We start from the raw sequence: 23664 nt of genomic DNA, 5'->3' as shown, positions 1-23664 counted from the left end.
CATGCATTTCTTATTTCTATTCCGGGACGCAGGAATGTTAGAGTTACTATACTGAACGTTAATCTGAATGGAAAAAAGTGCCATTACCCCGTAAGGGTGGTACTTTTCACATCCTCGCCCGAGTTATGCACGAGTACAGTACACCCACGTGTCATGTGCCATCCAATCCGCTGACCGTGCAGAACCTATCAAAGGTTGGGGGTCACGGTACGGCGTACTTCTCTGGCCAAGGGTGTAAATGTGTAGCGAGATTATGATGACAGAAGCGATAATATACACATTAATTATGTATACTGAAGGCCTCCCTGTAGCTTGACAGAGAAACCTCTACTGTGTGGTGATTGAACAGGGATGTTGGTGCGAGGGTGGGGCTTGAGGCTGTGGCGTAACTCAGGCCAAAGTCACTTAGCGACAACTTCAGAGGCCATTTTGTGTCAAAGTCTGGCCCGGGCGCACCCCGCCCGATGGGCATGCTGTACACGTGCTTTTACGCAGGGAGCAATCAATTGTCCGACTTTAATCTGTCGTATATTCATTTTATGATCAATTTGTGCTATCCTAAATATAACAACCGACCAATATTGAAACAAAATGTCGCCCAACATCGACCTCACGTCGCAACTCTGTCTACGTACTTTGCATTGGCACATTCTATCCTCTAGGGGGAGCCAACAGTGAATGTGGCAATGGTTAAAACGGGCGTTATGCTGGAAGGGGGTTCGAGGCCTAAAGGAACAGTTCACAAGTGTGTGTCTTGTGTCTACCCAACCTTCAACCCTAAAAGAGCTTGGTCATTGTGGACCATGACACAGTTGGGGCCAGAATGCGTCCCAAAGAACTTGGCTGTCTCATGTCCAGATTTTTTTAAAGTTAAACTTAGTATAAATGTCAAAAAGGCTCCATATCAGTACAAATGTGGAGTTTTAAATCAATTTGACTGAAGGTGCTGTTGTGGGCTTTTGAAGTTGAAGTGCCAGTGTGCATTAGGCATGGTAGTGGAAAAGTTTACATCATTATTTGACCGATCCTATCGGGAAAAATGGGTGCTGCGCGAGAACGTTTTGTTTGTTTGTTCGTTCGTTCGTTCGTTCGTTCGTTCGTTTGTTTGTTTGTTTGTTTGTTTGTTTGTTTGTTTGTTTGTTTGTTTGTTTGTTTGTTTGTTTGTTTGTTTGTTTGTTTGTTTGTTTGTTTGTTTGTTTGTTTGTTTGTTTGTTTGTTTGTTTGTTTGTTTGTTTGTTTGTTTGCTTGAAGGCGGTGTGATTTTTGGGCTCTCGTTTAACGTAAGTTTTATCACTGTACTAATGACCTTTTTGGTCCTTATTGGTTGTAGTTGTGTACGTATATTGTTGTAGACTTGATAGGTCTTATTGAAGGACTGTTACGGTATATCATCTTGTAATATTTTCACCTCTTTTTTTTGGCATAGTCCCGAACATTCGATACACGTTAGCTAGCGGGGCTGGCCGCCATGGCTAGTCGTGCTGCCGACCGTCCTGTTGTTCGGGATCACTCAGGTGATCAGGCGACTGGCTTCTCAAAGACCAATGTTGCATCTGAACCTTTCACTAACATAACTCGCGAGAATGGAATCGTTTTCAAAGCTGAAGACAATGTCTCTGTCCAGTGTTATGTTAATGCACTATCTGTCTCGGGTATGAACCCTGCTGAAATAGTTTCTGCCTCCCGTATATCAAATGGGCGTGTAGCAGTCTACCTCAAATCAAGGGAAGCGGTTGAGGAAGCTGTTGTGTATGGTTTGGAGTACAACGATTCGTTTATATCCATCACCCCCTTAGTAAAACCTACTGAGAGACTTGTACTGTCCAATGTATATCCAGAATTACCAAATGCAGTCATTGCACGAAATCTATCAAGCTTCTGCAAACCAGTTTCAGCCATCAAACCGATCCCCTTGGGAATTAAAGACAAAGAGTTATCTCATGTTATGTCTTTTAGACGTCAAGTGCATGCTATCATAGAAACCAATGTCACTATTCCCGATCACATGAACATATTTCACGCAGGGGTGAACTACAGAGTTTTCATCTCCAATGATTCTGTTAAATGTTTCAGCTGTGGAGAAAATGGCCACATAAGTAAACATTGCAAAAAAACAACACAAGCTGAACCGTCTACATCTGACACAAACATGGCAGATTTTAACCCACTGAATCCCCCTCCCAAGTTTGTACACGGTAAAAAATCTGACCCGAAACATCCATCAAAACAGAGTCGACGAGACAGTTTGACTGACCAGAACAAGCCGTCTACTTCAGATAAGCTAGCTGATACTGATGCGCAGCAACAATCAGCCACTGAACCTGATGCTCGATTTTTAACAGGTACACGCTTAAAACAACAGGAGACAGAAAAACAAAGTGATTCCACTGCAGACAAACATAACACCACTTTAAGTCCAGCTCCTTCAAAGCAAAATACACAACATCTAAAAACATCTAACAATACTACAGTGCCTTCCATCTGGGGTTCGCCTCCAGCTCCTTCTCGTGAAACCTCTCCTCTCTTTGCAGAGGTTGTTGCCAAAGGACACCGCAAAAAATCAAAGCCTAAAGAAGTTGTGTCCAATCCATTGGTGCAGCTGAAGTCTCCGTCTCCACAGCGAAAACTGCGTAAGCTAAGTGATACACCCCAGATGGAAAGAGATGAAAGTGTCTCCCAAACTTCAACGGAGGAAAATATCTCCCAAATCCTGGACGAATCTCAGATGTCCACAGAATCACCACCGATACACCCATCTCAACTGGATTCAGAGAGCGACCATGAATCCGTCTCCTCTGTCGTAAGCGTCTTCGATCAAGAGGGAGATGGGCCAGGGGACCTAAACCTGACAAAAGGACCACTTCAAAACGAGGAAGTCGTCACCTTCCTTAAGTGCGTCAAGTCACGTCGAAAGCCGCTTGACGTTGCCAGGAAATTTACTCATGACATCCCCGGTCTAGTAAAACAGCTGAAGCCACTCCGCAACAGCCCTCTGTTCACGAAAAATATGCAACAGAGGATTCGAAAGCTTGTCAGAAACCTCGATCCCAGCGATCCCATCCATCTTTTTCCATGATGTTTCTACTTTTCTTTGTTTTGTATATGACTTTCACCCTAGTAACCCTCAATACAGGGGGATGTTCCACGCCCATCAAAAACAACTCTGTTCGTGCGTATCTAGACATAACCCTTGAAAATCCCGATGTTGTTCTGCTACAGGAAACGTATGATCTTAGGAACGAAGATTTGTGTTGGAAAACATGGCCGTATGATGTCTGTTGCGCTCCTGGAACCACCCGGGGATCTGGTGTAGCTACTCTCGTCAAGAAAAATAATAATTTTAACATAATAAAATCTTGTACGATCTGTGCTGGATATGTTCTTTTTCTCGAGCTTAGAATTTATTCAACCACCTATCATATTTACAATATCCTGATTCCTCAGGATGACGTTGCTGCAATGAACTGTCTTATCTCCTTGGAAGAGCATTGTTCTTCACACGACAATCCAGTTATCATTTTTGGCGGGGATTTTAATTGTACACATGACCCGCTTCTGGATCGCTTCTCGCAAAACATTGAAAGGAGACACAAAATTGCTTCCGCTGTAGAAAATATCATCAATACTTTTTCTATGTGTGATGTTTGGCGTAGAAATAATCCCAATTCATCTAAATTTACTTGGTTCAGATACAGCACTGGCAATTTGAGAAGCACCTCCAAAGCTAGACTTGATAGAATTTACTTCCCTGTTCACCTTTTGCCCTCTGTTGACTCCTGTAACATTCAACCTTGTTCCTTGTCGGATCATAGTGCTGTTGTTCTTAAAATAACACTTCCCGATGTAAGTAAGAAGGGTAGCGCCTACTGGCACTTCAATAATTCTTTGCTTCAAGATGAGACCTACAAAGGAATTTTTCAACAATTTTGGAAAAAGTGGCAAGCTACAAGATGCCAATTTTCCTCCATCAGTGTATGGTGGGACATGGGAAAGAATCATATTAAATCTATCACTCAAATGTATGGAGCTAAAATTGCCCGTGAAAAACGGGACAAGATTCATTCTCTTCACAAATCCATTGATAATTTACAGTGTTGTCCTGATCTTACCCCAGAGACTCAAAAAACTCTTCAGGAACAGCGGGATGCCCTGAATGAACACTTCAAGCATGACGCTAAAGGGGCTATCATTAGATCTCGCTTTAAGCTCACAACAGAAATTGACACTTGTTCTACATTCTTTTTTAATCTAGAAAAATCCAACTCTACCGCTAAAACTATTTCTAAAATTCGTCTCTCATCTGAAGGACTACTGATGATCCAAATGAAATAAAATGTCACATTCGGGATTTCTACAAAGAATTGTACAGTGAGGCCGAAACTGAACCCAGTACTATGGATCACTTGTTTAAAAATTTACCTACGCTCAGTGAAAGTGACTCTGAAGATTGTGACAAACCAATAACAACAGATGAAATGGATATGGCGGTTAACCAGTTAAATTTAAATAAGTCCCCTGGCTTGGATGGCCTTACTTCTGAATTTTATCAAACTTTTTGGAATATCATTAAGGACGATCTCATGGCAGTACTCAATGAATCTGTTGCCAGCGGCCACCTTCCGGTTTCTTGTCGAAGGGGAGTTATAACCCTTCTTCCCAAAACTGGCGACTTGCTTGAGATTTCAAACTGGCGTCCTGTCTCTTTACTAAATACAAACTACAAAATTTTTGCAAAAATTATTTCAAACCGACTCAAAAATGTTATCGATAGCGTTGTTCACCCTGATCAAAGTTATACTGTTCCGGGTCGTTCAATTTATGATAATATCATCTTAATCAAGGATATTCTTATGTATGCTAATTCTCACTGTATTCCTCTTGCTGTTTTAAATCTTGATCAAAAAAAGGCATTTGATAATGTGGATCATTACTATTTATGTGCTGTTATGAAGACCATGGGTTTTGGAGAAAGATTTATCTCCTATGTCAAACTGCTATATAATGATGCTCAGAGTTTTATCAAGGTTTGTGGCTCCTTAACCGCACCTTTCCCTTTTAAAAAGGGAATTAGACAAGGATGTCCACTTTCAGGTTTGCTATATGCAATAGCTATAGAACCTCTCCTCATGCTCTTCGATGTAATTTAAAACCTTTTGGCTTTATGATTCCTAATTCTGATTACACTGTTGTTACCTCGGCCTATGCCGATGATGTTTCTATATTTGTTACCAGTGATAAAGCTTTTAATATTATTCAAGATATTTATCATTGTTATAGCCGTTGTTCTGCTGCTTGTTTGAATTTTACTAAATCTCAAGGCCTCTGGGTCGGTTCGTGGATAAATAGAACGGACAACCCCTTAAATTTTAAGTGGAATAATACTGGTTTAAAATTCCTTGGAGTTCACATGGGAAACTCCTTCCATTTTTTTCAACAAAACTGGCAAACCTGTCGAGAAAAATTGCAAAACGTTCTTGCTCGTTGGAAAGGATTGTGTAAACTGCTGTCCTTCAGAGGCAGAGCCCTGGTAGCCAATCAGTTAGCGGCTTCCAAACTTCTTCACGTTCTTGCAGTTTTATCCCCCCCTCCAGAAATTCTCAGTGAACTCCAAAGGAAACTGGTAGATTTTATTTGGTCTGATGGGCGACATTGGATAAAGGAAAATATTTTGTATCGTTCACCTGAAACAGGCGGTCTGGGCCTTACCTGCCTCCAGTCACGAGTTTTTACGTATCGCTTCTCCTTTGTACAAAGATTTCTAAAAAAATCACCTCATCCTGTTTTCGCTTTCATGAGCTACTTTTTGCGTCAATATTGCAAGTTCGATTTTGATGCTCAAATCTTCTTAATAAATCTTGACGCTAAATTTTTTGTTCACCTCCCAACATTCTACTGTAATGTGTTACAAGCTTGGAAGATATCGAGAGCCCAAATTGTCATACCGCTCGATTCTCTTCATTTCATTTTGAATTTACCGTTAATTTCTACTCATGTAATTAAGTTTGCCGGTATAGATGACCATCTCCTTTGCCCTCGTCTCCGGATGTGTGGTGTTCGTACAGTTGGAGACCTACTGGACGTCTCTTCCGGAAAATGGAAAACAACGGAGGATATCCAAGCTGCAAACCCAGTGCGAAGGTCCTCAAACAGGCTTCTTCGCGCTGAACTCTCTGAAATGACAGATCTCCTCTTGCGTGTCTTCCCGCAGTTTTTCAACCGTTTTGGATACCGTCTCTCCACACGTAATCTTCAGAGCATCCCAGCCCTGAGAGAACTTCCCGTCGTTGTTCACTTCCCTCCAGACATCGATGCCACAGGCGCGTCTTCAAAGACTATTTATAAAACCCTCAACGCAGAACTCAACCAGCTGGAGATTCCTCTTCAGACTTACTGGCATGAACAGAATGTAATCCCAGAGAACCGGAAAATCGAATGGCAAGCAATATATCGTCTGCCTTCCTCAAAGAAAGAGGGCGATGTCCAATTCCGCCTATTACATAACTTTCTGCCCAGCCTACCGGTCCTGCAACACATTAACCCAGACATATCTCCACTGTGCCCTTGGTGTGGACAAAGAGGAACAATCGTTCACTTGTTCATCATGTGTCGCGCCATCCAGCCAGCATTAAATCTTCTGAACTGTCTCTTGAGTCGTCTTTTCCCGAGTGTAGTTCAAGATTTCGACCTGTACTGGTGCCTCCTTCCGTACAAGAATGGACGTTCAAAGGAGATGGTTAATCTGGCAAATTACTTCATTATCAGTCTGAAAGCAACCATATACTTTCTCTACTCGCGTTCATCTACTGCTGACCCTCTTATTGTATGGAAACTTCGAATGAAGAGTAAAATTCTGATTGATTACCACTTTTTCTCTGCAAAACACAACGTTGGCCTATTTTTGAGCAAATGGGACCACAACAACACCTTGTTCACATTTGTGGACAATAAGCTTTTCTGGCTGATATGAAGACTGATCTTTTTTTCATGGTTGTCATTGTCTATCCCTAATGAGAAGTCTCAGGGTTTTGGATGACTATAAGTGTGGTTCCAATCTTCATGTTATAATTAGCAAATTAATTCTTTTTATCTTTTTACTGAGAATCCTTTCTTTTTTCTGTTAAGTTTATTGTATGTCAGTATTTACTTATTCCACTTGAACCTTGTTTTATTTTAAGAATCGTTGTTTTGTAGATATTTTCTGTCATGAATTAAAGGTTCATTTGGAAAAAGTGTTTGTTTGTTTGTTTGTTTGTTTGTTTGTTTGTTTGTTTGTTTGTTTGTTTGTTTGTTTGTTTGTTTGTTTGTTTGTTTGTTTGTTTGTTTGTTTGTTTGTTTGTTTGTTTGTTGTTTGTTTGTTTGTTTGTTTGTTTGTTTGTTTGTTTGTTTGTTTGTTTGTTTGTTTGTTTGTTTGTTTGTTTGTTTGTTTGTTTGTTTGTTTGTTTGTTTGTTTGTTTGTTTGTTTGTTTGTTTGTTTGTTTGTTTGTTTGTTTGTTTGTTTGTTTGTTTGTTTGTTTGTTTGTTTGTTTGTTTGTTTGTTTGTTTGTTTGTTTGTTTGTTTGTTTGTTTGTTTGTTTGTTTGTTTGTTTGTTTGTTTGTTTGTTTGTTTGTTTGTTTGTTTGTTTGTTTGTTTGTTTGTTTGTTTGTTTGTTTGCAAAAGTGTGAAATGGTGTCAAAATGACCAAAAAGAGTCACCTAAAAAACTGTGTGGGCTCGGCTCGTGAAAAAAAATGCACTGCGGTGATAGGTCCATTGGAAATATTGTTTGGGTGGATTCCACACCCGGCTCGTTTAGGGATAAAGTTGCGTCACTTTTTCCCAGTTCCTCTTGCCCTTTATCCTTTTCCGGTATGCTTCTGTCGACAGAATTCAGACAGGCCTTCTCAATATTTGACAAAGATGGGGACGGCACCATCACACACAAGGAGCTAGCCACAGTCATGAGGTCTCTGGGTCAGAACCCTTCCGAGGCAGAGCTGCAAGACATGATCAACGAGGCAGATCAAGACGGTATACACTTTTTTCTAGTTATATCGAGGACTGTGTAAAATGATCCCCAACATCACCGTACACGCTATCTGAACGTAGGCTAAATAATGCTGGGTGTGTCTCAGTTCCTCATGGGAAGCATACAATACCAACCATTCTGACGCCCTTGGGTATAACAAACCTAACACTATATAGCAACGTTTCACGATTACACAGTGTTAGTCCAGATTAATGATGGTCACCCTGACGTTAATTAAAGGTATATGCGTCTATCTCTTGATAAAATTTTATTTCCAAACATATCCCTTGGATGTAAACAGCATAACGTGAAGTCATGTCCTGCATGAAGATAGGAATGTTGTCTGGACGATTTCAGAAGGAAGAGGCTTCTGAGGGCTACATTTTGAGTGAAAAAGTCAAATGTGCAACAAATACAATGTATGTCTGTAGTTCATTCCACAAACACGACGGACATTGTTGGCTTTTACAGGTATGTATAGGATCTGTGTATTAAAGCTGATTACAAGCCGACCAAGTTTGAAGTAACACATCATTTTAATCCAATGGTTATCGTATAATACGTTATACATACTGTGGTACACCAGCACTACCTGTAACATTTAATCTTGTGCTGAGATTTAATCCTCTTGTATGCAAGGGGGAGGGGTCTTTACCTGCGTCATCTTCTCAATCACATTCGTGCATTTCATTAGCACGAGAGCCAGATGTCGTGCTTTCATTTATGGATATTAAAAATAAGAGGGATCTATGTATAACAGATCTAACACCTTGTCCGTTCTATTGAAAAATTCAGCTAGGAGTTATGTTTCCGATAGAAGTTTTCTGGTCAGCAGGGCCTTAGACCCCCTGATGCTTTTGGAAATGCGATCCAAGCATGACCCCACAGGTTTTTCTGTTTGCTCGTCGACTAGGTTGTACGTCGGGATAGTCGTCATGCATGGAATATGCAACGCAATATGCATCATTTCATGTCGCCCTGCATTTCGTGTCTGTATGTTGTGCATAAATTTTATCGCCAATTCATATTGAATATGTCAGCGACGAATCACTGAATTTCATTTTTCCTCGTGAATCATAAAATTAGCAAGTCTTTCCCCACAATGAGGATCCTGATGAGGACCAACTAGCTGAAGACGACCAAAAGTGAATAATAATCACGGTTTAACTTGCTGTAGTTTGCGGCGTGACTCGCTCAACACGGAACAGCCACATAATTGCGGAACATGTATTGTTCCAGGGTATATTTTGAGTCTCATTTACCCATAGTGCTTTGTCAGTCTATACAGGAGTACCTGCAATCTATAAATCTCACACCCTCATCTCCCAAGCATTATAATTTATTAATGCATGCATTGGGCCCCATACGCTTCATTTATCCACACCATCATCCACGTAGTCGGAAACCTTCTGAATTAGTTCCCCTCTACCAAACAGCGGTACCCTGAAATAAAATGTATTTCTCGAGTTTATTCCCAAGTGCTGTGACTAGAATTTGAAATCGACACCAGAAGACTGGTTGTGATTGATAATTGGCAAACGCTTGATATTGTTTCGAATTTTCCCTCCCTATACCTCTTTTTTTCTGTTAGGATTTTAAGATTCAAAGTCATGGCAATTGAAGACAAATCTCCAAGAATCATGTTCACTACCGCTTACAATGGTAACTTGCTCGCCTCTATTATGCTCTCCGTCGAGATAACTGCACTATTTTCAATAGCGCGGTAGACATGCTCATGGCATTTCACTTAATCTTAATGATGACGCCTCAGCGTCGATGGAGCCTTTCCTTTCATCTGCTGTGGACGTGTTTATCTTACTCTGCCAGTGTAAAATACTACTTTTGTGCCAATCTACGATGACATCTAAAAATAGTCTTTCTCAACGATTTCAGAGAAGATAGTTCGGCATTCAAAAATTCTCCCTTATGAATTAATTATTATTTTTTCCAGTTGTAGTTTTATATTTGATGATAATTCCCAATGATGGGCTTTCATTGCGTTATTGCGTAAACTGTAACCCCGGGCAGCGTCATCCTCCTGTGCCAAGAGTGACAGGCTTGAAATCAATGCTGTAATCTGAAATATTATTCTACACAGTGTCTGAAGGCTGCACTCCTCTCGAAGTGGATTTCCACTCTGCGGACTAAAGGCAACATACAATGGAACATCAACTGCACACCGTTTCAATTTATGCTTTTCTTGAGACAGGCCAACTTACTGCTTTGAATTTGCCTCGAGTTTCTGCGTGTGAGAAAACGGGGGGCCAGAGAAAAACTTCATTCTGCTGTGTTAGTTTTATACATTTCTTTTTTCTGTTTTTAATTGAAGTATAGCCATTGGCAAACAACTGAACTTAAGTGGGTTCTTAATGAAGTAGCGACAGTGAGTTCTTAATGAAGTAGCGATTTAATACTAAGACAGTCGGAATTGAGATTTTCAATTAAACCATTTTTCCCTTAGTATAAAAACCTCCTTAAAGCTGAAGAGGTACTGAACCCGTATTTAGAACTCACAGTTTGACATATGAAGGCATTAAATTAAAATGTTGAAAAGATGGCTACCATTAACCGTTTGTTTTCCTTAAGAAATAATTTCACGATCTTTTCTCTTTAAAGGGAACAGTTGTAATTTTTGGTTTTTTGTTTAAAAAATCATGTGATATCGACGTCCTTGATAATGGCAACTAGGCAAAGATGGGGGGCGGGGCTGAGCTTCAGCAGTACTGAAAGTATAGCTAACTCACTACAAAGACCAGAGCCTGATTTCACGAACCATAAATGGAAGATGTTTGCATGGTCTAACTGTGAACTAATCAAAATTACCTGAGTCTTTTCTAGGCCAACATCCCATATACACATAACGTTTTAATGGTAAACTGATTTTAAAGTGTCAGAAAAAGAAGTCATGTTTTTATCTATTAGGCTTTTTCATGGTCGTAACAGTCCCATGATATTAGCCGTAAATGTTTTGCATGTCTAATTCAGAGTGGGGATTTTTTTCTCGCATAATAACATCAGATTCGGCGCCTTTCCATGAGCTCGCACGCGCGCCGTCCACTATGCACGTCTCGATCGCCGCAGAATACACGCATCAGCACAGCCGTATGTGTCGCATCGCATGTGACGTCGCGTTTGGTGGACCAACGGCCTGAAACCGAATGACACAGCCAAGCGGTCGTCTAAATGCCAATCTCTCTTGGTTTATGGGCCAGAAATCTTTGGTGTAGATGGTGATTTAGTTAGAGTCGAAGCACTTGACACGAACCGGACAGACTGATTTGTTTGCACAGTGTGATGCTGACTTTTAATGATTAAACATATTCAAAGACTTTCCAAGTACAAGAATGTGTTCCGTTAATATGATCCTGCGTGGCCAAAGTTAAGGAATGTTGTCTTTTGATCATAGGCCTACTTAAATGTAGCCGACGTAGATGTATTTGCAAAGGTACGGTAATCTCAAGGAAGACAATCACAAATATAATGTCTCTTTGAGACAGGGAATCACAAATATTGGTCTCGTGTGATGACCCCTCAAATTTAAGTGTATCATTCACGAGACCCCTTCCAAGCACAGAGATCTGTCATGCGCGAAAACATGAACATGTCCTTCAAAAAGAATCGATTGAAATGACAACAAAAGCAGGGTAACCATACAAAGTTGTTGAAAGTTCTCATAATTGACCTGTTTGTGTACACAAGTCACGTGGACAATAACCAGGCTTAATGTATTGATCACTGCATTGTTAAGTAATATGCACCTGCAACCATCACGATAATATTGTCAGCCATTTTCAATGTGAAGCCATTTTGAACTGTGCTCTTCCCCTCCTCTTCCCCAAGGCAATGGGACGATAGACTTTACTGAATTCGTCAGCATGATGGGACAGAAAATGAAAGAGCTGGACACCGAGGAGGAGATACGAGAGGCCTTCAGAGTATTCGACAAGGACGGAAATGGATTCATCAGGTAGGCTGCTCACACCAGGACGCATGGTGCCTGTGGCCGTGCAGTTTCTTGAAGGCAACAATGGAAAAGTGGGTCGGATCTGCAGTAGGGAATCACGGAACACAGAAAACAAAAGTTCGTATATCACTTCTGAAAAAAAGACATGATTCCACTCGACCGGCCAGATTCAATTGACTGGCCAGTTTAAGCATGTGCTCCTGTCAAAAGAAATCGATGGAATCCAGTTCCTTCATGCACTGGTAAACCGTGGCAGCTTTGTAGTTAGGGGGCACACACTTCAAAAAATGTTAGCGAATTTCCTTGAAGCACTTACTTTTTTAATTATATATTTTTCTTTGATGTAGTAAAACTACAGCGGGTTTGCATGGCTGCCAGCTTGCAGGCTAGTGATTTTTATTCCGCAGGGTATGCGCAAAGGAGGTTTCCCTGTGGAACAAAACTAATGCCTTGCAACATGGCCACCCCGCAAAGCCTCTAATGGAGGTCGATTTGGGATTAAGTGTTGTGAAAACTGCACCCTTCTACACAATTTAAATAATTGTCCATGCCTCTCCAGACAGCAGAGGGCACCGTTACTCTTTGTCATTCAGTGGAGACAGTTCGGTTGATCGGTTTTTGTGTTCAAGTTGAAAACCCGAATTTGCTTCCGGAAAACCTTCTCTGAGAAAGAGTTGCTCGTAATAGCTTAATGCCATGTGGTCACACAACGATGAATCAGCAGAAAAATGTCATTCAGCACCGCAAAATATCAAAATTACAGGGGTTTTTTGTCATCTTCTATCAATGCAACATTGAGGATTTTCCCCTGGAATGACCTCACAGTTCTTTTCATAAAAATGGACATTCGTATTTGCATACACATCGAATAGGAAGCAAAATATTTATCAGAAAGCAAAACAAACTTGACAATGAGGGTGATGGAGCATTCTCAAGGGCTAAGTAAAACAAACTGCATTGCGTATACCCAGTGGCGTAAATCTGTACCGGGAACGGGGGGGTCTGGAGATCTTTAAGGGATGATTTACCAGGCCATAGACATTTGACAGGCATGGGAGTGATACTGACACCATATGACACTGTGGGCGATGTTCATGATACATATGTACATCTGTAATATATATTACACTCCTGCAGAACCTTAGATCAAAACTGCTTCAAAAATTGTTCTCCTTTTGAGTGCTGTTGAATACATTTTGGTTGTTGGAAAGTCCGAAATATTCTTCACAATCCTCCTTTTTTCACCACAAAATTCGTCTAGGTGTGTTGGTGTCCATGTGTGTGTGTGTGGGGGGGTCTGATTCCACAGCCCACCCCTTGGTCAACAAAAAGTGTTGGGGGAATATACCCCCATCCTCCGGTATTCACGCTCTTGGGGAGACATCCCTGGCAAAAATGCCCAAAACGTTGCATTTGCTAAAATCCCTCTTTTTCCCCAAACATGCAGTTTTGATTAGCTAGTATTGACGTCATCAAATTCACGTGACATCAGCATTTGCGTTGTGTATGTACCTAAGGCTCACTATGCACGACATAAGAGGCTGCGCGTATGACCCTTTCATCGAGTGAGGTCGAGATGACGGCGAGCGCCGGAATTACTCCCCTACCGAACATACGACGCTCGATCGATGCTGCGCTTGTACCGTTCAGGCGTTGCTGAGTTGACCGGCCAACGCAAGATCGATCCGTATCACGGGACTAATTTCCCCTCTCCAAAGCCGAACCTGGGTGAATGGATTTCAATTTACTACGTAACGCCACACAAATCCAGAGCAAGATTCAAAGAAGTTACTTTGGTGAAGGCGATAGCAATCACTGCATAATGCACCCATATACACAGATCAGCCACATACTATCGGATTTTGCAGCAGGACCAGCGTCTACGAGGAGCAGATGTTGCTATATTTTTTGACAATTTATATTCCTCGCATTGATCGGATGGAGCTGAGTAACGCATTGGGGATGCGTCAGTTCACTCGTAAGTCAAACCACTTAGCCCACTCGTGACCTGCGCCCAAGAAGCCCCCAGTGAGTAAACTCACCTAGCAATGGCTAACCACTTTCCCAAATCAGTGCTTGTCTTCAATTTGGTCTTTCTTGTTTAAAGTGTTGAGCAAGGTCCGTGGCAACCAACCAACGCCGAACAAGCTTTTACCGTGCGACTCGCTCCTCTTTTTCTAGCTGAAAATTCCCTCGAAAAATTATTCCCGCTCCCGCAGGACCTATCGCCTGAATTAAAACAGGGAAAGAAAAGAAGAGCAGAGATTGACCCCAGCACAAAATCTGTGTGTCAGTATCCAAACCAGGCCCTTCGTGCCTGAGGCAGCTCCAGGGGACGAGGGAAAGCGGTAAAGGTATACCGGATAATACGGGATAACGGATATCTTCTGGCCCATCGATTGCCCTGACCGTTTCATAACACCTTGCATACAGAACACCTCTATCAGTCTAGAGTCTGCTTTGCGCTACCCGTGGTATATAGCATGCAATGTTCTTTTTTAGCGTTTAAGTGCGCATGTTATACTCCACTGGGGTCAGCAACCCATCATGTAGATGCTGTGGCTATACGTAGGTATCTACGTTTAATGGCGGTACTTGGAAGAATTCCGCGCATGTCGAGTCTCCAATTTTCTGTACGTAACAATTGGTCGCATGTGTGGACAGCTGGACTGGATCGGCATTTTGAGTACGAATTCGCATGGAGCATATAATTTAACATGAGATTAACCAGAACAACGTAACCCTCGACTCTTGGGGCTAGCTATAACAGTGACCTGAACTGGCAGTACTCTCAGGCAGATGCTGCCAGATGAACTTTAGTCTTACCATATCCTAAAACATGTGTACATGCTACCGGGCATCTTTGCCGTTGTGCTTTAGAACTGACCTGTCTCCTTTTTATTTTGAGGTATCGACTTACGTCCGTTCGGTACCAGATCTGATAATGATATTAGCAAGGACTCGCAGTTTCTGTAGGAGACCATGTGCTGTCCCCCCCCAAAAAAAATCAAATCACAATCTTGTTATACTGTGTGAGCCGTGTGCCATGCCACCCCCGCGGGAGTTGTGGCTGACCGAATTGTGGACCAGAAGCAACTGCCGCAGATGTCATAATCCACACAAACAGGCAAGCTACACATTCGCGTACCTTACGTCATTTTCGACACCAAGTACACTGAACGCTTTTGCGGTGTTTTTAAAAGATGTTCGTTCTATTCACAAAATGGCCACCGTGTACTGTTTAAGTTCACAAACTGATTCTAATTTATCTGTTGTGAGTTTTAGCAAGACGAAACAATAGCATTTGGAAGACTACCTTAGACGGCGTCATATTTTGCTCTTCCCCCAACAAGCTATCAAATAAACTAAAATCTTCCCGATCCACTTGGTACTAATACAAAACTATTTCTTATTTTGGAATGTTTTTCAAATGGTTAGACTGTATACATTTTCAGACACTAAGATAAGGACTTGGCGCATGGTTCATTGTGCGGAGCGCTAGGTATTTGTGGCGCAGAAGTGCACGCTATGATGCATCAGATTCCAGGTGAGCTCAACGCACTTTCTTGAGACACTCTTGCAAAAATGCAAACGCAAGCCGTTGATGGGATCGAGGTAATGCGCTTGGCAGTTCATACAAGCGTGTTTTTTTTTCATCCTCTTCTTCTGTCTCTCCCCTTGACTGGCAGTGCCGATGAGCTTCGTCACGTGATGCTGAGTTTGGACGAGAAAGTTGACAAGCAAGAGGTGGAGGAGATGATACGGGATGCCGATGTGGATGGCGATGGACAGGTCAATTACGAAGGTATTCTGCTGTGGCAGGCTCGGTCGGTTTATTTCCCCTTAAAACGAAACACCGACCAAGACCCCCTTTTAACATCTGTTCTTTTTAGAATAATATTTACGAAGTTTCCTAAAATTGACTTTTAAAAAATCTCCCCTGCACTCTGTAAACGTTGGTCAGAAACACGTTGGGCAAAGCTAAATTACCCCGATGTTGGTCATTGTTAACATAAACGTTGGTCCTTTCCAAAAGATTTACACAATGGTTGGACACCTTGTGACCAGAAGTTGGGAACTTGATATTTACACCAAGTTAGGGCAAAAGTTAGTCAAAATATGCCCCTCTCTTTTTTACAGCCTGTAAAACGTCGCTATTCTGTAAAACGTGAAAGAATTGAACATCAGGTCGCCCATAAAATTCTCGTTCTTTTCCAAAATACCTCATAAAAGGCAAGTGGGTGGAAACCACGTACGGAATTATATATTACCCCTTTTCTGTGATCTCGCCGAAGCATATGACATAATCCAATCGGACCCAGTAATAACACGACTAGCGGGTGGTATATGTACACGCCCTATGCTTAGGCTATATAGGGATTTAAGAAAGATTTCCAAATTGAGAACCGGTCCGTGAACCGCAAGTAACTATAGTAATAACTTTTGACTCCCTTAACTGTTGTTTGAGTAACACTGGCAACTGCGCCTTGTGCCAGTTACTCGTCATGTTCCCTTCTTTCTTTCAGGCCTTGTGACAAGTGTAAGGCCACTCATCAAACTTCAGGCCTGATCTACATTATTTTATTTCCTGTATAATTCCTTGCAGAATTTGTCGCCATGATGAGCTCGGACAAATAAAGGATCTTGGGGAAAGCATGATGGAACCACTTGTGCCTCCGACTACACGCTGTCAGTTTCCTCTTCTGCACAATAATGTTAATCCCTCGACATCAGGACTCGCGCTTATTTGCACGACCAATTTCTTAAAACAATTTATTGCAAGTTTGACATGAAGTCGGCAGATAATTTCTTCAGGAGTTGATTTGCAATGTATAAGATGCACAGTTGAAAATGCGCACTTAAAAATTAAAACAACTCAGTTCTTCTTTTTCCCTGACTAACACGTATTTACGTGAGCCAAATGTACAAATATTTCTGTGAACGAAGTAAAACACCAAGTCCAGGCATGGGATGTGCATCGTATTCAACGGCAGTTGTCTCAAAAGATCGATCGTGCATCGACACGTTCGATTTTAAACCTGATTGCATTGCCTTTATTAAGGAACTGAACATGAAGTCATGAAACGTCTGTGTATATTTAAGTGCAATATGTTGTTTGTACATGTACTACACTAAAGTAGCAAGGAAAACTTATATAATGTACAAAATATTTAGCATAGTTATCGGTTTCGTAGACAGTGTTACTGTGGTGGAAGAAAAAATGGCTATACACATTCTAAACGGCAGACTGCAAGATTGTGTTGTATAAAGTGTATTTTGACCACCAGAGTTAGAAACCGTTTCTGCGGTGGCACGACACTCGTGGACAGGTGGTACGTGCGCGTTACATGCCTCGTTGACCAACATTGTGTAGTGATTTGCAAAACGCACGTGAGCGTCAAGCCGAAGAATATGTTATGTGTGTGAGTACGGTGCCACCACAGTTATGGCTTCTAATCGGATTAGTCTTTGGTCGTGTCTGAAACGGGCTTCCAGAGCCAAGCTTTAGGTCTTTCGTCTGCGCGTCTCCGCACATTTCCAGTGGAGCGAAGACCTAGATCGATTCCAACAACTACCAGGGCTGAAAACAAAGTCAAAGTGACACGGTGAAACTATGAAATGAAGTGTCGGTTAACGACAGTATAATTTGCATCATTTATGTTTATTATTGATGCTCAGTATCCAGTATCAAGTTTCAGTGTGTTTGTGTCAATTGGCTCGTGTTGCATCATTGGTATTCTGAGGTGCTTGTCAAGCAGGGGAAATACAATTAACGAAGTGTTTGTGTTGAATGTGATATCCTATTTACATGTTTATTCATTTGCACTCTCCCACTGCGCACTGTTTCACTGCGAATAATGAAGCATCCATTTGAAATCATCTCACGATATGTTATCTCAACGCGAAAGCCCAATCTTAAATATTTATAATTTAGAGTGTGTCTCTACAAGATTTCGGATGGTATTTTCATATACGTTATTGAATAAATTACACATTAATTAAACGATTCTCTTTATTTCCCGAGCCCGGGCCGGTCCGGAGGGTTACTGTGGAGACTGGAGAGCGCCTCATGCACCTACGTTGAAGTGAGGAAACGTTATGTCTCGACAAGTGTTCCCGTACGTTGCGGGTTTCACAGGCTGAAAAATCTTAAACCGAATTGCCATTTTTGTCACAGTGTTGGAAGAAACATTGTAATGAATGATTTCATGTAATCTTATTTAAAGAACTTTTGCGAGTTGAATTTCAAATCTGGTAACTGAGTTCTTTAAATTCACGTGAACTGAACAATTTGAATTCCCCAGACTGAAGACGATGTTATTTTGCTTATGGTTGCTTTAATAGTCCCAGCAAGATGTGGGATCAGGAGGGGTAGCCCCCACCCTTATATGTCAAATCCCTGTACACATTCTAGATTATTGTTACCTAAAACATCCGCCCAAGATGTCTGTAAAGAATTCCTGAAATTCCGATCAAACAATGACCAACGCAAAGGTGTGGGTGTGTGGGGGGGGGATGCTGTTCGTCCCATATCTTGCCTCATATTATGTAGTTGCTGATCCCCGTAACTCCGGGAAAGCTTTTGCATGACGACCACCATCTCTGGAATGGACCGGTTCCTTTGCGCCCTTCTTATCCATCGAAAACAGTATACTGGCGTGCAAGGCCTCTATTATGTAACCAAGTAAAAGCTTCCTCCAAATCGCAAGGTGTAGCAACAGTGTCTTAAGTGTGGAGGGATTCAAATATGTTCACGTGAATTAAAAGCACTCATTGTACCAGATTTTCTTCAAATTTATCTAAGAAAGGGCTTATTATTTGAACATTAATGCTTGGCAGTTTGGAAGCATAGGCGAATATTCACTGCAATTAGTGCCAAGTGCTTTTGCGCTGGAAATTTCGGTATTATTCAAAAAGAATTATAGACTGTTCTGAAGGTTTCAGCTCAGCGGGCTTACAGAAAGTTTTTATCAGAACCTGCACATACGAAACTGAAACATGTATAACTGTCATAAATCTCAGATAAACGCCTTTCGGTTTTGGGGTATTATTTGTGTCTCTGTGAATGGTCCTCGATATTACAGTAATTGCGATAATACTCTGTTAATTTTTTTAATTATTATGTCTCAATGTGGATACTGAGTTAGCCCTAAAAAAGCCGCAACGGAATCCACTCTCCGCAATATTTGTCCTAATATCGTCGAAGTGCACGTTGTTTAACGCAATGAGCCTGCAGGATTTTTTTAAATAATTTCTTGTGGTTATTTTACATCGATGTTTATAAATATCGTTCTCGCATGGCGTCCGTTTTTCTTGGACCTATGTAGGCCTCTATACATGTGCTTTGTTTTCAATGACGGACTCACAGCACCAAGGCTGGAACGAGTGTGGCCTTTGAACTTCAAATGACCGTAATGACAAATAACATATATTGATTGAGATGAAACTTGGATTTTCTTTAGTGATAATGACTATTCCAACATCCATGACAAGCTAAGAAACTTAGGCAAAGGACAACCGAGTTGGGGGGGGGGGCAGAATCCACCTCCCTCCAGTTGTGGTCCAAAAATAACCCGGCTCTTTAGGGTTGAATTCATTCGAATATGGCACTATCAAGGCGTTTATTTTTCACTTAACATGCTGTATAACCTGCAAAATAAGTACTCAGTACATAAAAAGCGCTTTGTACATCCGTTTAGAGTGATTTACTACTTTACCTGCGTCATAATGCTGTGGTCATTGTTTTAGACTTTTATTGGACAGTCTAAACTTTATTTAAGAGAGTTTACCAATGCAATCGCACACAGAACAAGATAGCAACTGCTCCCCTATGCCAGTTTCCCTTACAAGCTTATCTAGCGAATTGCAGTCAACTCAATTCCCACAGGCTAAATAGTTTGTTCTCTTTTCAAGACCAGACAAAACTGGCGAGTACTGGTGTCGTTGAAGTAGACATAAGGAAGAGCACTAAACTAATATGGATGACTACAACCAAAACGTGCATAAAAATTTCAAACAAACATGAAAAAAGAGATAGATTTCAGTTCATTTCTAAAAAGTCACCAATGAAACTAGGGCAATTTTCCCGCCCCCATCCTTTATATATTCCTGATAATGTCCAGAACTTCTGAATTGAAGTAATTACAAAAATTAAAACAAACTCCCACTGCCATCTCCCATTTTGTGGACCACTAAAATGAAATGAATGTCAGCTGTCTTGTAGCAGTGTTATGGGTTACTTTTTCTGCGTTTCATTCGTTAACAAGACTTTGCTGAAGGTACAGTATTATTGAAAGGCTCTTCCTTAGCAAAATTTTAGGTAACTTTCTTTTCGATTGCCATTGTGCCATTCCTTTACAGCATTGCGATATACGTTTCGTATATACCATTGTGAATCTAGTGACCTATTAATTCGGTCGATTCGTGCTGGGGTATAGTCACAAAACGTTAGCCTTAAATGCTGATGTCAGCTTGTGGAATTAGGCCAGTCTGTAAATCCAAATCACTGAATTTAGTTTAAAACTGTAAGCTAGTAGGAGAAATCTATATCGACCATTTGAAAGTCATGCTTTGCAGTTCATAACAGGAATGACGTGTTTTACTGCCAACATGCCGCGTGGCAAAGCTACCATTCCGGCCGAATCTCGCAGGCTCCACACCTTGCCTCCAGTCAGTATTATCTCTCATTGCTCACTCTGTGCTCAAGCCGGAAATAGCAACATTGACTGGGGGAGCGGGGAACTTGGGATCAGTATGCTTACTGTGTCGCGCCCAGTTTTGGTCGGGATCGTAGTTCGGGCTGGCATTAAACATGAATAGCGCCATCTGTTGAACCACAATAGCTAGAATTTCACTATTTTATTATTGTTAACGCTGGTTCTTGCTCTTGGCCCATTTTACTTTGACCAAGAATAGACTCTGGTAAACTCTGAACAGCACATCTGTGAAGGATGCTGGGAGAAAGCAGAATATTAAAACAGTCAGTTTGGAGGTCCAGTTCCCGGGAAAGTATCGTTCGTGTGGATTGGCGTCGATGAGGGCGCTCGCACAGGCCTCCGTCACAAGTGAGAGGCTTGTCGTGGCAGTGTAGTGGGAAGCGTTGACCAATGCATTTTTAAAGGCCTCGAAATAGTCCGTGCCATACACGCCTCTAACCTCCTCTGGTGCTTCGCTCCACGCCCTGTCCAAGTCTTTAAACATGTTCTCTCTAGTAAACATAGCAGACTGCCCACCTTAAATGATCAAGAACAAGGAAAATTTGATCTTTCATCAGAAAATAAGTTTCATAAAATAAGCCTAAGTCTGGTTTCGGCAATTTGGTGAATAAAAGTGTGGAATATTTTCAGACACCAAAGCTTAATATAAGTTGTATTCGTAATGCTTGACATTTCTTTTGCAATTCTTTATGAAAAATATTACGTAACCTCGGTCAGCAGCACGTACTCTGGGGCAACGCGTACGTCGTGTGCATTGACAGTAAGTCAATATTGCCTGTCACCTACAGGTGGGTTCTTCTCAGAACCAAAACACCTCTAGACGAGATTGATGTCACATGGTGTACCCGCAAAGCCTCCTTATAGCCTCAATTATTCAAAGCTTCAAATCTTACTTGACCATTACTGTCCCGTCCCGAACTGCTCATAGGTACAGCTCTTTCATCTGTCTCGGAAGGCCTGACATGAATAGGCCAAAACAGCTACATTTTCAACAGGTTTACTTTTATTTTATCTGAGTGTTTAGGACGCCGTTACATGTAAATCTCATTTCCCCTCAGATGGAAATTACCTGAGAAGTTGCCCGGTTCAACAATGACGGCAGAGACACCAAACTTGTTGACCTCGTTGCGCAGACTGTCCGTAAAAGCCTGGACGCCATACTTTGTGATGCAGTACGCCGAGCAGCCAGGCGCACTGAAATGGCCCAACATGCTGCTAATGTTGACCACACGACCTATAACAATATTTGTGGCACAGACGAGGAAAACTGTTTAAATGATCTAGGACGTAACTTGGGAGTAACAGCCGACCAAAAAAATTAATCACCAGTTTACATTTTCATTTACATGTACATTTATTTTCCCCCTTTTTTCTGAAGCAGTAGAAACCAGCGTATGACTCAAGAGTAGTTGTGACAGCGTCCCATCAGATGCTATGTTTGCTACTGGAGGATCATTTCGAAACTAGTATGACCTCACTCATTCGGGTAGAGCGTCATACCTAATTTCAACACTGATTTCTGCCAGGCAAATATGAACGATAGATGGTGTTTGCGCTAACCGGAGGAAGTTTCGCCATATTGCCTTGCAACGCTGAGGCTCTTTCGACCAGCAACACACTGAAACGGGTTGTGTTCAACAAGGCACAAAGCAAACTGTGTAGGCTATATGTCACCTTTTTCATGAGTGAGCTAAGTCGCACAGCAAAATACGGATTGATGATAGGCCTATATTATAGGTGCACGATATTCAGGTGTAGGCATGCACAGGTGTTTCAAACTATTACAGGTAAAAAGTCTCTGGGTCTTAGAACACGGGGATTTACTCGAAGTACATGTATAATGGTCTCGCTATTTATCACCGCTATAAAAGCTTCCAAACTGAAAGCATGCCAAAAAAATTTCATTCAAGAACACCACTATTTACCTCCGCAATTACGAATGAAAGGTAAGAAGGCCTTGGTGACCCGAATCATGCCCCACACATTGACCTCTGCCAGTCTCTTGTATCTGTCAAGCGACACCCAATCCACTTCACCCCAGCATGCCATTCCTGCATTGTTCACCACTCCCCACAGTACTGGAAAGAAGATGGGCACATTTGTAATAGGAATGTGGTAATACATACAACATCACTTATCAGTACACCCATATCACAGTATATTACACGGCATGTTGGAACAAAGCCCGTCCGACAAATTGTGTGGTATAAGAGTAGTTTATTTAAATTGAAAAACATTTTCCAATGATGCACACGGTTTGAAAGAAAAACTTAAAAAAAAAACACTACTCCCATGTTCACATCACTATGATTCGGTGTAATTTAATAATAGTATGAGAGAAAAATCTCCCACAGAATCCATTAATATCACTAAAATCCTAAAAGCCTTTCTTCACAGGTTCAGAGGCAAAGACACTTCAAGGGACGCCAATTCATTCAGATAAACTGCAAATTTATATTGATCTTCAAAATAATGTCCGAAGTCTTACCGTCTCCCGTTGCAGACAGAGAATCCCTTACATATGAGACTGCCCGTGAGACCTGTAGGTCACTCGTCACATCAAGCTGAACCACTTCAAGCCTCTTGGAACATTCGGCCGTCAGCCTGAGAGCCGCTGAATCCTCAGCAAAGAGACACCCCGCGAACACGCGGAACCCCAAGCTGTCCAGATGCCGAGCCAGCGCATTCCCGATACCCGTGTCACAGCCCGTGACCAGCACGGCTTTGCCCCGGACACTAGAGATTTTCCCTCCGGTGTACCAACTGGAAATGAGGTAGGAAAGGCCCACGGCTAGGAAGCAGCCGACAGACTTCGTGAGCAATTCATGACCCAGGTGAGGTACGATCAGAATTAGCGAACTACCCAAACAGAGTGCGAACACGGCTACCTTCCGCAGGCTGGCGGCTGCCATTTTGCGCAGATGCAAATGCAGTAGATATAATAGGTATTGTGGCCGACCTATTTTTATTCTTTGCAT

At 41.7% G+C, this 23664-nt stretch overlaps 2 protein-coding genes across 2 annotated transcripts in view; one reads left to right on the top strand and one right to left on the bottom strand.

The window, feature by feature from the left end:
- LOC110979460 (calmodulin-alpha-like) overlaps window positions 1-19681 on the top strand; it is a 26363-nt gene extending 6682 nt beyond the window's left edge. The window contains exons 3-6 of the mRNA XM_022235267.2: window positions 7864-8007; window positions 11846-11972; window positions 15659-15774; window positions 16576-19681. Coding sequence (XP_022090959.1) covers window positions 7864-8007; window positions 11846-11972; window positions 15659-15774; window positions 16576-16607 — 419 coding nt within the window. The 3' untranslated portion in view covers window positions 16608-19681. The remainder of the gene's footprint in view (window positions 1-7863; window positions 8008-11845; window positions 11973-15658; window positions 15775-16575) is intronic.
- LOC110979458 (D-beta-hydroxybutyrate dehydrogenase, mitochondrial-like) lies at window positions 19563-23664 on the bottom strand. The gene is made up of 4 exons (XM_022235265.2): window positions 23175-23664; window positions 22612-22764; window positions 21756-21920; window positions 19563-21202 (listed from the first exon to the last, which is right to left on the bottom strand). The coding sequence occupies exons 1-4, from the start codon at window positions 23662-23664 to the stop codon at window positions 20838-20840; spliced, it is 1173 nt and encodes a 390-aa protein (XP_022090957.1). The 3' UTR covers window positions 19563-20837.

Source organism: Acanthaster planci, linkage group LG01 (genome assembly GCF_054643075.1).
Source record: "Acanthaster planci isolate LZ-2023a linkage group LG01, COTS_SCS, whole genome shotgun sequence".
NCBI lineage: Eukaryota > Metazoa > Echinodermata > Asteroidea > Valvatida > Acanthasteridae > Acanthaster > Acanthaster planci.
Note: the sequence above shows the minus strand (reverse complement) of the source record. Positions and strands in the feature narration are given on the sequence as shown.

What these genes read in the sequence shown, in the direction of transcription:
- LOC110979458 (XM_022235265.2), bottom strand. Translation starts at nt 23,664, where the DNA reads ATGCAAAGAATAAAAATAGGTCGGCCACAATACCTATTATATCTACTG. An exon ending in TCTGTCTGCAACGGGAGACG is followed by an intron (nt 22,765 to 23,174) that starts GTAAGACTTCGG and finishes TCTTCTTTCCAG; the next exon opens with TACTGTGGGGAGTGGTGAAC. An exon ending in TTTCATTCGTAATTGCGGAG is followed by an intron (nt 21,921 to 22,611) that starts GTAAATAGTGGT and finishes ATATTGTTATAG; the next exon opens with GTCGTGTGGTCAACATTAGC.